The sequence below is a fragment of the Lactuca saligna genome, chromosome 4 (genome assembly GCF_052625555.1).
Source record: "Lactuca saligna cultivar CGN05327 chromosome 4, ASM5262555v1, whole genome shotgun sequence".
NCBI classification, from domain to species: Eukaryota; Viridiplantae; Streptophyta; class Magnoliopsida; order Asterales; family Asteraceae; genus Lactuca; species Lactuca saligna.
The window spans coordinates 275,850,127-275,865,007 of NC_136420.1; the positions used below are offsets into that span (position 1 = coordinate 275,850,127).

Here is a 14,881-nt window from a genome sequence, read left to right on the forward strand (position 1 = left end):
CCATGGCATGTTGTGCATGAATGGTTTTTATAAAGATCCATGAGTCCGAGAATGACCTGAATTGACAGTTGTCACAATCTCATAGGCTAAGAATGTGTGGTTTCGCTTTACTTCATTTTCCTTGTTTGGATGTGGATATAGAGTAGTATTACATATTCGAAGGCCTATCAGATCTAATTTATATATGATTCGTATACATTATGAAATTGTAGCAGGAATCGATATGGATCACCCAGTGAAATGTTTTAATAATCTCTTATGATTCTTTAGACATTTCTATTCTCGCATGAAACCCTTTAGAAAACCTTATCCACTTCAATGATTGGCAGAAGAGTCAATTCAGACCCAGAAGAGGTTCATTGAGAAGGTTTCCAATTTGGAAATAAAGAAACAAAGTCGAGACTATTGAAACCCCCATGTGCCTATACCTTTTAGGGACATCGGTGAGGAATTCGCCTGAATATCCGAGATTCCAGTCATCCATCATGAAGTAATGACACTCAGGATCAGGATCAGAAGTAAGGCAATGATGACACTCAGGATCAGGATGAAAAGTAAGACAGTGATGACACTCAGGATCAGGATTAGAAGTAAGGCAGTGATGACACTCAGGGTCAAGATCAGAAGTAAGGCGAAGTAGAGATTCGGTATGTCTACAAGAGAAGAGAACCCTAGGTAAGTACCCGAAGAAAACCAACATCTATTCCAGTCTGGGATAAGAAGTGGACAGAGGGAGCCAGTGTATGGAACCCAAGAAGTGTCTTTTCTCCTTATCGTCATGCTAATAAATCCATAAAATAATACAATTTAGTGAGTTAGTGATTACACTACTCACACTAGGTGCCAGGAAAACCGTCTTTCCCGTTGCAATTAATATGAATAGATCGGATCTCAAAACCTCGATTGAGAGTGTTTAGCCATAAGTTTTCATGAGCCTTTTCTCCTATGATCTTTGTCCCGAACTCCTCTCGGGTCTTTTCAAAACCAGAGAGTGAACCCCTCTAGTATAAAGATAACTTAGTAGGAACTACCCCCATTTTATGGCTTTCCGATGCACTTACTCCTACCCTGTTACCCAGACTGCATCATAGGGATGTAGGTTGACGCTAAGATAACCATAATCCGAGGCGCAGGAAAATTTATGCCTATCAAAATAAAGAAAGATACGTCATGGGTTAACCAATGTTTTCTCATCAGCTTGTGTTTCTTTTCGTGTAGGAAAAACCATGCCTCCAAAGAAACATAACCAACCCGCTAGTAAGACACTGGTCCTTCAATTCGATGAAGCTACATTCCGAGCTGTAGTTTCAGCTGTCGTAATAGCTGTCATGGCTCTCCTGAATGCTAACAATGCCAATGTTGGTAGGAGCCCTATCCGAAATCCCGATCAAAGCAGTGGACAACAGCAACCAACATCAGTGTGTAAAGCCACCAAAGAACCCCAACCAAACCCACTGAAAAGAAGGTTTAAGAACGAGGAGGGAAGTACCTCGACTCAAGGAACTTTCGAAGGGCAATGAGCTGAAGTGGTCAATGCCTCTGTCAACCCTTCCGCCTCGACTCCAAGAAGACCATACGTAAGAAATCTCCCCCGCTGCAACAAGTGTAACTACCATCATCATGGTATCTGTCGAGAACCCTTTTGTGTTAGGTGCAACATGAAGGGGCATACCGCTCGCTTCTGTAGAACCCCGGTTGAGTTCATTACATCAACCACAAATGTGGGGACCAATCCAATATGCCACCTATGTGGTGAAATTGGGCACTTCAAGAAGGACTGTCCAACTGAAAGAAATGACAAAGGCGCAGGATGAGTCTAACTCTAATTCCCAGGGGAAGCATCAATGAAACCGGTAGAATTTTTGTACGTCTCTCAATCCTAAGTAACTAACCGAAAACTTTAAATAATCAATTCTAAATGTAATTACACTCTCGTTAAGGCGAAAGTCGCAACACTATTGTAAGATTCAAATATCCATCAGGTAAAACTGTAATGGCTTGATATATACATTAAGGCCATTTATAATTAAGATTAATAGACCTCGAGTGAGTGATGCTGCCGTATCTCCTGTTCCTTGTTTGGTTGTGGATTTAGGGCGGAGTCGCTCAGTCAACAATCCTTGTAATCTTAATTACGCATGACTAGTTTATACTAGGCGATTAGAGAGAGACCTCGTGAGAAATCCATTCATGAAAAGTAAACTATTCCAAAACATCAGGACCCCCTAGAGTTCGGCGTCAATTCTATCAACCCAAGTATCCACGATAGTGATACCATGGACGAAACCTGAGTCTCTGGGAACTTTTGTGCTCTATTCAGCACATGGTCCTATCGATCTTCATTCCATATCATGTCGACGTTCATTAAATTCGACACTGCCGTTAATCATGGTTCGACTTGGTGCGACCATGTGAAAATTCCTAGTGTTGTGTAAAGAGAACTTTCACCATAGCCTCTGCATCAAATAAAGACTCTTCTGAACCTAATAATAACACCTAATGCGAAATGTCAATCATCTCTCTTATCCAAACCTTCAGAAGTACCCAGGAGAAGGGTACCACGCGCTGTTAACCAACCCCTCCTTAGACAGATAAAATCGGAAGCGAAAGGCACTGCATGTATCCCAGAAGACAACAACCGTTCGAGGCCTACTCAGAAGATCCCCTAGAAAGACTCTTACACCTCACAACCAGGTTCGTGAATCAAGAGAAAGAACTCATGGGATTAACTTGGTACTAATGAGTATATGCATTAGAGTGGTATATAATTTAAATCAATATAATTTAAGATGTGTGCTTCCTCCCTACTTATTGTTCCTCTTTGGGTTGTGGGTCTGGGGTGGGGCCACACAACTGAACATCCCGTCAATCTAAATTATATACAACTTGCATACACTAAGTATTAGTGATTAATCCGAGTATGAGCTCTACCACGAACCTTATGAGACGACCCTTCATCCTTTTCCCCATAAGAAAGGAGTTAGTGTCAAGAGAACCACTGAGGGTTGAGCCACTAAAATGACCACAAAATCCAAAATTTGTGGTCATTCCGGTTAAGCCAACAGAGTAGCTAACACCCTCGGTTAGGAAAAGTAACTCAAGTCGTAAGAGTCAAGCATTGACTACGACCATCCATTCACGCTTGATCCCATAAATTAAGCATCTCAGCAAAGGTCCAAAAAACCTGAAAGTTATGACAAGTTAAACACTGAGAGCGTGGATGAGAAAAGTTGAAATTTCGAGCGATGGAACCCTATACTCTCTAGATTATTCTAGATAGAGAAAACTCAGTAACACTGGAAGAGTAGTTGTAAGTAACACTGGCAATACTCAGACACTTTGTTCATCCAGTTACAGACGAGTAATGCCTAGGACACACCGCCTCCTCACGCTAGAGAAGTCACCGTCGCCCTATAGACGATAGGCTGCACTCTCCAAAGTTAATACTAGAATACTAAGAACCACATGACCACCTCCGCAACCAAGAATACATGAATAAAGTATAATAGTATGTTGCGTTAAGCCTTATAACCCAAATCATGAAGAGATTGTAAACTTGACACCAGTCTAGGTGTTAGTCGATGGGTTATACAAGAACACGCGCTTCTGACGATCTGGAGGGAGCCGACACCTTAGAGAATAGGGCATGTCTTAGAAATGTGTGGGACTATTACGTGTTCCAAAGAATACTATCTCAAACAAAATGGTAGAACCACCTCCTGAAATAGTCCAGCACTTCAGAAAATCTCTAAGAGCTAAGTTAACCCTGATCGGAGACTGCTATCCATGAAGCAGCGAAGTGAGTAAGAGAATGATTCTTTCCGTTTAGGGATCGTGCTGTGAAAGCATCTATAAGATGATAATGAAAATTTTAAATTTTCTAAGCATCATCTGGTAAAACCCCCTATCTCACCAGCCTCGAGAGTTTCCGTTAGAAGCACCTCAAGAGTTAAAAGTGCAGGTCCATTTTATACTAGGTCGAAATAGATGTCACGTAACCAATAGAGGCCAGAACATAGCCGATACATCTGATGATCCAGAAAACCTCTGAAAGCCAACCATTGAGAAGTACGAATCTGAAGACGATCCGAGACTTCCAAGAACCAAACCGGAGAATACACCCCCAATGTGAAGGAACTTTTGGAACTTCATAATGGCGATCATGTCGAGTGATGATCTAACCATGTAAGTACATTATGTTCTAAGTACTGAAAAGCTCTATCTTCCCAATGAGTTTAGGACCATCCGAGATTCTTGATAAGAATTCGTCCAACCCACGTCTGACTTCAACTACTTTTGGAATTTCGTGAAATCCATCCAAACCTATCCACGTCTCATACTTGAAAAAGTTCTTGTCTGACGCGACTCTCGAAACCATTCTCGTCAAGATCAAAATAAATGAGAGCCCAACTTCGTAGAAGAACCTATAAGGATCATGGACCGAGAGGTCAAGCAACCGAAACAAATCCGCATTTCGTTAGTAAAGGTTCGCTGGAATGCCAAGCGAAGACCTAAATTCATCTAGGAGCGAGAAGACCTATTGAGTCTAAAGCATCCTTATCCTTTGAGTCGCCCAATTGCATCTACGTGTGTGCGTGAACTCTAATTTCGGGACGAATTTCCCTCTAACAGGGGGATGATGTGACAACCTGAAATTTTCATTTCTACAAACTCCGGAATCAAGCACATCAAACGTTAGCCAAATTCATCTCAAAAAATTTTTGGCCGGTTTTAAGTCCGTTTGAATTTATTATTTTATATTCGTCAGCGGATAAATAAAAGGAAGTATACCTTAGAGTTTGCCGAATATCACGTAAGTCACGAAACTCCAAAAGTTTGGAGTTTACGGACGTAAACATGGAGTTTATGGGCGTAAACCCCAAAGGGTATAAATATGAAACTTAGTCATTTTATGCTCATTTTTCACTTCCAAGCCCAAGAACACCCAAGTTTTTCGCTCATGTATCATATTACATTTCCATCAAATCCGCCAAAATGTAAGTGTTTTCTTCCTAGATTCGTTCATATAACACTTAATCTAGTGTTTTTACACGATTTCATCCGTGAAATCTTATCTTTTTCATAGATCTTCAAGTGTTCATCAAGAACACCAAGAACACACACTAGTGTTCTTGGCCAATATCTTCTTGTGTTCTTGGCCAGAACGTAAGTACACTCGCCCTAGCTTCTTTTGTGCTTAATATGATCTTGTTTACACTAAAAACTCATCAAAATCCCCATGTTATATGAGTTTACGGTTTGGGGATCTCCCAAAACTGTAAACACATTCTAAGGGTGTTTAAGTGCCCTTAACACCTTCTATGGCTTGTATAAGTGACTAGAACCTTGCATGCTTAACCTATAAACACCAAAACATGAAAGGAAGGGTAAAACATGAGTTTACGGCTGTACACCCATGTGTTTATGACCGTAAACTCCCCAAGAAGTGGTCCAAGGACCGTAAACTCCAAATAAGGGTCATTTTGAGCCGTAGTCACTTCCATAGCCCTTGATTCGAGTCTAGCATAATTCCATGAGTGGGATAAGACCTTAGAACACTCAATGACACCATTCCCATGAGTTTACAACCGTAAACTCATGGGGGAAATGGTTTTGAAACCGTAAACACCCCTAAGGGCCACCATTTGAGGAGTAAACTCCAATGTGAGGCCATACTATCTTTATATGTAACCCTTGGTACTCCTAGCACTGTAGCAAAGTGTTTTCATGCATTAGGATGTCCTGAATTGAATAATTAGTTATTAAATGAATAATTAGATACTTAAATGTATCATTACATGTTAAATAGGATTCGCGTGTGTGGTCAAGTCCTTACTTGACACTTAGCATCCTATACCATCCGTTCATCCGAATCACCCACGTCAAATGAGTTCATACCCCTTAATCAACCCTTTTATATGTTTTTAAATGATTTTATGGGGGGATACAAGTTGAACTAGTAAGTTATTATACCAATCACATGTGATTAATAACTGGCTAGCAAATAGATTTTTGTATGTTAAGCTGCTTTATCCAGTTAAAGGTTTTCAAATCTTGTTTTCAAATCTTGTTTTATAAACCGTCATCAAGTCATAAATCCTTATAGATTTTTAAAAGGTTTACCAAAACTTCTTTTACGCTTTTATATCGTTAAATGCATGCTTGTATATGTATAGTTATATAAGAAATGTTTGAAGGACTTAGGAAGGCTAGCTCGATTTAATTCCTTTTCCTTGTTTGCATGTGGGTTTAGAGTATCGGTTATCTGTCCAAAGTTCATTTAAATATTAGTTATATATCATGTATACATATATAGTCATAAAAGTTCTATTAGTCAATTCATCACCTTTGGGTAGCAAAGGCATCTAGATAATCTCTCAAGTAAATTATAATAGGTATAGTTTAGAAACCAACCCTACCATTCATGAATGACACCTTAGTTATATCTATATTCTAAAACATATAGTCTTTAGTAAAAAGAAAGGTTTATAGAAATCAAAACATGAGATACATCCTCGTGACGCAGATACCACCATTGTCAAGTTGGTAACCAGAGTCTCCTGCAGGGAGAGCAGGCATTATGTGTATAGACACTCCCATATCCTGACTGCTAGCTACAGTCTCGACTGACCAAGACAAGGGGTGACAAATGTCACATTCATTCCGACGCCACCAGGTCGTCAAGTATTCGATCGTCAATCAGTATGGTTACGAGTATATTTACATTTACCTTATAATTCACGGCTTTAAGGTAATAAGTATTATCATGGTAATTTCTATATATGAAAATATCATGATATATTTTCCTAGTTATATACTAGGCCCTACTTTAAACTATTAATCTAATCCACATAAGATTAAAGGCTATTTTAGACTCTTCGAGACGTATTGTTCACTTAATACTTCCTGGAGTTTGTGTTTCATTCTTTTAGACTCTCCGTGGCGTATTGTTCCCTTAATACTTCTTGGAGTCTATATTTCGTTCTTTTAGACTCTTAGAGGCGTATTGTTCCCTAAATACTTCCTGGATTCTATGTTTCATTCTTTTAGACTCTCCGAGGCATATTGTTCACTTAATACTTCCTGGAGTTTGTATTTCATTCTTTTAGACTCTCTGAGGCATATTGTTCACTTAATACCGTCTGGAGTCTGTACTTCATTCCTTTAGACTTTGCCAGGCGTATGGTTCATTCCATACCACCTGGAGTCTGTTTTATTTACTTTTAGCCAACAGTATTACTATTGAGGTAAAATATTATTTTTCCCTATTACTTTTGCTTATGATCTTCTCACATATTCTTTAAAGTATAAACTATTTTTTGATAATGATAGTATTTTCGGGGGAAATCACTCCTTAAATATAAAACAATTGGGTCTTGGTAGAATACTGCTTATAGTAGAGATATTCCTTGGTTTAAACATAAAACAATTGACTCTTGGTAGAAGACTACTTTTATTAGAAAATATAGGATTTTCTAGAAAGGATGCTAATACTATGTAAATTCTAAACCACCATCTTTTATGTGTTTATTTTGAAGTAAAACATGTATTTATAAACAATGTCATTAAATACTTATGAACTCACCAACATTAAAATGCTGATACTCATTTTCAAAATAACTTGTATTCTCAGGTCATAAAAAGACAGGTACACTCCCGGAGCTTTTGTGAAGACAACCTTGTACCGAGTTGCACTTAATGTTATTCTCTGTATTTACTTCGATGTTGTTATTAAATGTAACCTATGTAAAATTATTATTATTAATGCAATGGTTGTTGTGCTTTGATTACTATAATGCATATGTTGTGATACTTGACATCACATCCTCCACCCCAAAACTTTTATGCCGTTCCGGTTTAGGGTGTGACAGAAAGTGCTTGATGAGTTAAGTCAAGTTATGTTCTCCCTTTTTAGACCAAGAAGTGAGATCTCTATCTCTTGGAGGGTCTAAAGAGATAAATTTGGAAACTTTATCCACTTGGACCTTAGAATAGACCAGATCTGAGCTTTGGATCCCTTATGTTCAAAACAACAACTTAATACATTAAGTTGTTGAGAGCCTACTACCCAAAGCATGTCCTAGGCTACCACGACATGGCGACTGGGCTAATACCCATATTTTGTTGGCGATTTGTGTCCATGGCTTGACGACCTGCAAAAGTTGACTTTGAATTTTGACCTAGCTTTCACCAAGTTGACTTAGCGACATTTTGGGTATTTTGAGCAGTAGTTTGAGATTAGGTTAATGTTTGTTGTATAGGTGACTGTAGGATTGGCATCAGGACCAACATTCATTTCTACTATCTTTTACACTGTGAGGTGAGTTTTCCTCCCTTTACGTATGGGTCGATGGCACCAATGTCAGCCTACTAGATTATGTATCCTCGTATATTGGATTGATGCTATGATAGTAGGCTATATGCTCGACTAGAAGTTCTGTATGATTACCTGTTTTCACCGATTATCTTTTAGACTAGTAGATCTGTATGATTACCTGTATTTACTGATTATTGATTGTTATTGTATATGTAAACATGTTATAGTTTGTTAGGTTGAGGCGGTCCTGCATTGTGTTGGCGGCTGAGGTATCTGCCGCAATTCGGATAAAGTTAAGGCCCGAGAGACGGACCAGTTAGGCAGAAGGCCTGGAGAACGATTAAGATAAGTTGTAGGCCCTACTAGACAGTCCCATCCGGTTGAAGGCTCCCATGTGTATGGTATTATCTGTATGGTTATGTGTGGTACTTTGGGGAAAATTACTTAGGTTTAGTGTACAGTTTGATTGTTATGTTTTCAGGTACTCCATAAGACAGAGGCAAGGCGAATGCTTGATCGTGCACATACTTCGTATTTTATGATATTTGATATTAGGGTAATCTGATTCACAATTATAACTTTTGGAGACTATGTTTTGTAAACACTTATCAGTTTTTGGTAAGTTTTGAAAATAAAAATTTTATCTTGATTTTTGAGATGTTACACTTGTTTCTTAATTTCTTTGGGTGTTATGATTTTCATAAATGAAGATGGAGGAGATTGTAGGTTTTATTATGAAGAAAAATAGTATGTGTGTGTATGTATGTATATATGTGTGTGTGTGTATATATATATATATATATATATATATATATATATATATATATATATATATATATATCCTCTCTAATAAATAAAAATGATTGTGCTACTTGTTATCTTCTAATAGATTATGCCATATTATTTTTTCTTCATATTTTTTTTATTTAATTTTTTTACATGTCATTCTATGATTTTTTCGTTTTTTTATATTTCATATAGTAATTACATGTCATTTTATTGTTTTTCTATTTAATTAATGAATTTTTCCACTAATTTCATAATTACTAAACTAATGCCTCATTAGTTTCTTTTGTTTATTTGTCTAAAATATTTATTTATACTTGAAAGTAAAAAAAATTAATTTTAATAATTAGATTGTTTTTTTCAAAAAATTTTTGTAAATTCAAAAATTTTCAAACGTTTAGAATTTCATATTAAATTTTATTTTAAATAAATTCATATAATATATGGGTCTCATACCTTATATATATATATATATATATATATATATATATATATATATATATATATAGAGAGAGAGAGAGAGAGAGAGAGAGAGAAAGAGTATCATCTATATGCAAAAAGGGAAATCTACAGAAAAATTCTAATTTTTTTTGGAAAATTTTTAATAAAGTCATAAATTTTATTTTGTGAATAAAAAAGTCCCGATTTTTTGAACTTTTTGAATAGAAAAGTTCAAGAATCTAATTAATTTATTCACTTTAACGCTTGTTGACTTGTTCAGCAGGTCATAGGACCAAATCGTTATTTTTTCCAAAATAATGAGACTATTTTGCAGATTTCTTCAAAACTTATATATAATGTATAAACGTATCTTTTTCGTACTTATATCTATTTTTAAGGTTGCAGAAATTGCTTGGCGGTAGCTTGACTGTGGACTAGTGTCAAGAGATTAATCGGCTAGGCGGTGATTAATCGGGGACCATTAATTATTAAAAAATTAATAATTATAACATTAATTCTATGAATATAACATTATATATATCATTAATAAATGTAAAATTATAACAACTCAACATTTCACAATACCAATAAATAAATAATAACTCAACGTTTCATAATTTTAGGTTAAGATATCAAAGAAATTGAGGCGACATCCACTTTCAAAGGCATTTTCCTTCCTTGCAATTCAGCATACAAAAGCTTATGGTTGTTATTTACCAAGATCTTAACAATATCAGTCTTGCCAACTTCAGTTTTTATCATCAGAGTCCGGTTCATGGCTTGTAGGGGTTTCAAATTTTGATGGCCTGGAATTGGATACTAATCAAGAGCAAAGTAAGGAATTAACAAAAAGATTCATCATATTGAAGTCCTTAATCAACATTTATGTCTCCTTTCGCCAAGACCAACAGTGAACCCCGTGAGGATTTTCATCAAACACCTTATGTGTGTCAATCCTTCGAAATAGGTGTAAAGGCAGATTTAATTGATGTCGAACAATCCTATGACATTCAGTTGCAGAAACCTCCTATGACATTCAACTACAATAAACCTAAGAAACGGTAATCTCATACAACGGTAACATCATTAAAAAGTGTGAAATAGTTTTGAACTCAACCTTAACCATGAACCTGAGAAACTGATTTAATTATACAAATTTTGAAATATGTGTGAAGTCTGAGACGATAGCTAACACTTTGAGAACTCAGTAAAGAATTACCTTAATATTATACTCCCAACACTTCGAGTACAGTTCCCAGAAACATCTTCGTGGTAGAAGAGAATGGTAACAGACGGAACAATAGAGATGATGGTAGAAGTCAGAGACAATTACTACGATGGCGAGTAGTAAAGTAGTCTGAGTCATAGTCATTGGAGGAGCCAGAGTTAGACTAAATGCGATGGAATGGAAAAATTGTAAGGAACTCTAGCAAAAATTGAGAAGCTAAATCACCATTGAAAACTGAAGCTCAAACCTTCAACCACCTATTACGTGAACTACAAAGACGTGATCAAGATATATTCAATCTCTAGTCCCACATCACACATCGTTGGTGCAACAAAATAATTGGTAGAGATATTGTATGAAAAGGAGCGACCATACCCTTTGAAACGCAAAGCATCTATGCTTTGGGTTGTTGGCTCCTTTGGGCCAATGACTTTAGAGTGGATTGGAATCAATATTGGTGTCCGAGTTGGTCTGATTTAATCGAATTTGGACCGAATTGGACCGATTTTGACCGATATTGACCAAGGTTGATTAATTAACCCTCTAACACCTATTCGTTGGCGGGTGGAGGCCGCAAACATCTAGGCGCCGATTAATTGGCCACCTAGCCTGGTTTTTACAACCATGCTATTATTTACATACTTTTGTATTTTTTTAAGTTTTTAAATGTATATGTTTACGTATTTTTATGCATTTTAAACATGTAAACGTATTTATTTATGTGTGTATATATATATATATACACACACACACACACACACACACATATATATATATATATATATATATATATACACAAACACACACACACACATATATTGATATGTAGTAAAATCATCTAGACACACTCAAAGATTTTATCCAAATTAGTTGAAATAGTGAAAACGACTTGAAATAAAAAAAATACATAAATACATAAAACAATACGATCAAACATTTAAAAAACATAAAAATACATAAACATCTATATAAAAAACATAAAAAATACATAAATATGCAAAAATACATATAAATACATAATACATAGAAAACATATAAAAACATACAAAAAAATATGTAAAATACTTTAAAAAAATACATATAAATGTGTGAAACATACGTTTATATATTTAAAATATATAAACATCTGTATAAAAAACTTGAAAAATACATAAATACATAAAAATGCATATATATATATATATATATATATATATATATATATATATATATATATATGTATATATATATATATATAATACATAAAAAATAACACATAAAATACATAAATAAGCATGTAAAATGGTTAAAAATACATAGAAAGAAATAAAAAAATATGTTTACAAATTTAGAATACGTACACATATACATATATAAACTTAAAAACACTTAAATATGTTAAAATAGATATATATACGTAAAAAATATGTTTATCCATTATTTACAAATTTTGATGAAATCTGCAAAAAAAAATCTCATTATTTTCAAAAAATTATCAATTTGATTTCATTAACTGCTGAACAGTCCAAAAATAGCTAAAGTAAATAATTTAACCGGTTTCTTGGACTTTTTCTATTTAAAAAGTGAAGAAGTCAGGATTTTTTAAAAAATGAAAATAAAATTTAAGACATTATTAAAAAAATTTATAGTATATTAGGACTTTTTTTTTTATAGATTTTCTGTAAAAAAAACAAAAGATATTGTGAAAATTAACTTGTTAACAAAATTAATCATAAGAACCCTTTATATATAAATTTTGCTCATATAGACTATCCATAAAAAAAAAAAAAAAATCATGAGAACTAGACAAACTAAAAAGCTTAAACAAATTTGTGAAACTTTTTTGGATAATTTAAAATTAACTTGAACGTGAATTTCTGTTTGTTTCAAAACGAACAAAATTTCAATGTTAATCACTCTCTTATTTATTTTAAGTAAGATTGCAACATTTCAACCGTTATTAGAAAATCAATATAAAACATTTTTATTAAAACAACAGAAAATAACCAAGAATAGGAATACAAGTATATCCCCATCTTTGATTACGATTACAATATAAATCCCAAACACAAACCACACAGACGGAAACTAATAACCAAACACACCCAATTTGAAAGAAGCTGTAACCAAACTGTATCCCCACGAATCTCAGCCGGACGTTTTACATCCTCGCAGACTTAAGACACCACGGTAATAAGTCAACCCATAGGAAATCACACCACGCTCTAAATTCTTGACTTTAGCTTATTATTGTTTTATTCATGCACACAACACGAAACGTACTTGATACGAAAGGAATCCGCCCCTTTACTATATGGCCAATACCAAACCCGGGACAGATTTTCCAACCCTATTAGAGAGAGTGCTCTCCCAAAGAGAAGGACAATGGAGCGAAGTAATGGCGTCAGATTTGGAGGAGTTACTACCGAAACGAGTGACAGTGAGGGAAGTGTTGAAGTACTCCCGTACCTGAGTGATTATGCCATACGAGTTAACTGTCCAGGCGTGGATCCAGGAGACTTCGCGATCCTGATCGCAGCCTTCGACGATGACAGTAGATCCAAACGCGTCAATGGAAAGAGGAACGAAGTCGAAAGAGTGGGTGTTGTCAGTTCCGGTTCCGGTGAGCAGTTGCATCATATATTGGTGAGACGGAGGGCCATGGAACCACCACTCGAGATCAAGTGCTAAGAGCTTACGAACAGTGCGAACGTCGCGAGAACTTAGGGCATGGTAGAGCTGGAGAACCACGCTCTCGTTGCTGGAATCCTCCAGAGCTTCTTGAGGGTTAGCCAGTTCGGTCAGAAGTTGACGCCTTGTGGGGACTTGAAAGAGAGAATTAGAATAGATATCGAAACGTGTTGGGGTCGGGGATATTGGATATGGACATTGAGTTCAGCTTTTTATAGAGCGATGGTAGGGGTAATTTCGGTGTTTACTCATCTTTAATTTATTTCCTACGTGCATGCGTGTGTGTTCTATGAATATATAGCGAAGGTTTTTTTATAGTGTATTGTCAAACAATTTTTTTCTTTTGACGGATAAGTATATATTAAGTGGTTTATATAATATCATAACTTGTATAGTTAACTATTTACATTTTAAACATATATCATTTAATAAATAATTAGAAAAGATTCCCCGTCGTTGTCAGGATCGGAAAATACTGCTTTGTAAAGTAAAATAGCATATTAAATTGTATTGAAATAATCTAGTAAAGGAATAAGTAAAGAAAATCTAAATCATTATTTTCTTGCAATAAATGAGAAAAATAAAGAAATTGTCTCACAAATTGAACTTTTTGTCATGTATGGTAGCAGCCGGAAAACGAATCCGGAATATATAGACGATTGTTTTTTGTCCGTTAATGTGAGGGTAATTTGGTCTTTTAAGGTTGTAGGAACTGAATTTGTGACAACAGATAAACCATATGGACCATTTATGTAATTTTGGTGGTGGTGGTGGTTGTGGTGATGGCAGCTGGTGGGTGGTTTGTGGTATTGGGTGAGTATTTTCTAATAAATAAAACATTAATTTAAAACTAAAAGGAGAAATATAAATTAATAAAAAAAATCAGATTATGAGTAAAAGAATTATTTCGGTTTGCATCGTTGTACTCAATGTGTTAAATCTGGTAAACCACAGGAACCAATCTTGTAATTTTGTCTAATAATAATAATAATAATAATAATAATAATAATAATAATAATAATAATAATAATGACGGACCATTTCTGCCAAAAGACTAAATACTAATAATATGTAATAAAAGGCGAAGGTTATGAAAAATTCAAACGAAAGTGAAACGGTTGTTTATGAACAAAAGCATAAAGGTGAATAATCAATGTTGTAAGTAGGTTTTTAAAACCAACATAAGTTGGAGAACCAAAAATGACAAAAAAAAAAATAACAAAAAAATGAGCAAATATACATAACTTTAGTAACCAATCTTGTCAAACACTTAGGAAGTTTACTATTCCAAACTTTCATATCTTTAATATATATATATATATATATATATATATATATATATATATATATATATATATATAATATAGTTTTAATTTATTATAACTAAAATATAATAATTTAAAAATATTTTAGGTATATAAATAAAGACATGATATAAT

At 34.8% G+C, this 14,881-nt stretch overlaps 1 protein-coding gene across 1 annotated transcript; it reads right to left on the reverse strand.

The window, feature by feature from the left end:
* Window positions 1–12,708: 12,708 nt before the first annotated feature.
* On the reverse strand, window positions 12,709–13,640 carry LOC145039153 (wound-induced protein 1-like). Its single transcript, XM_078987264.1, has one exon. It carries the CDS (start codon window positions 13,389–13,391, stop codon window positions 13,062–13,064), a length of 330 nt encoding a protein of 109 aa, XP_078843390.1. The 5' UTR covers window positions 13,392–13,640; the 3' UTR covers window positions 12,709–13,061.
* Window positions 13,641–14,881: the final 1,241 nt, after the last annotated feature.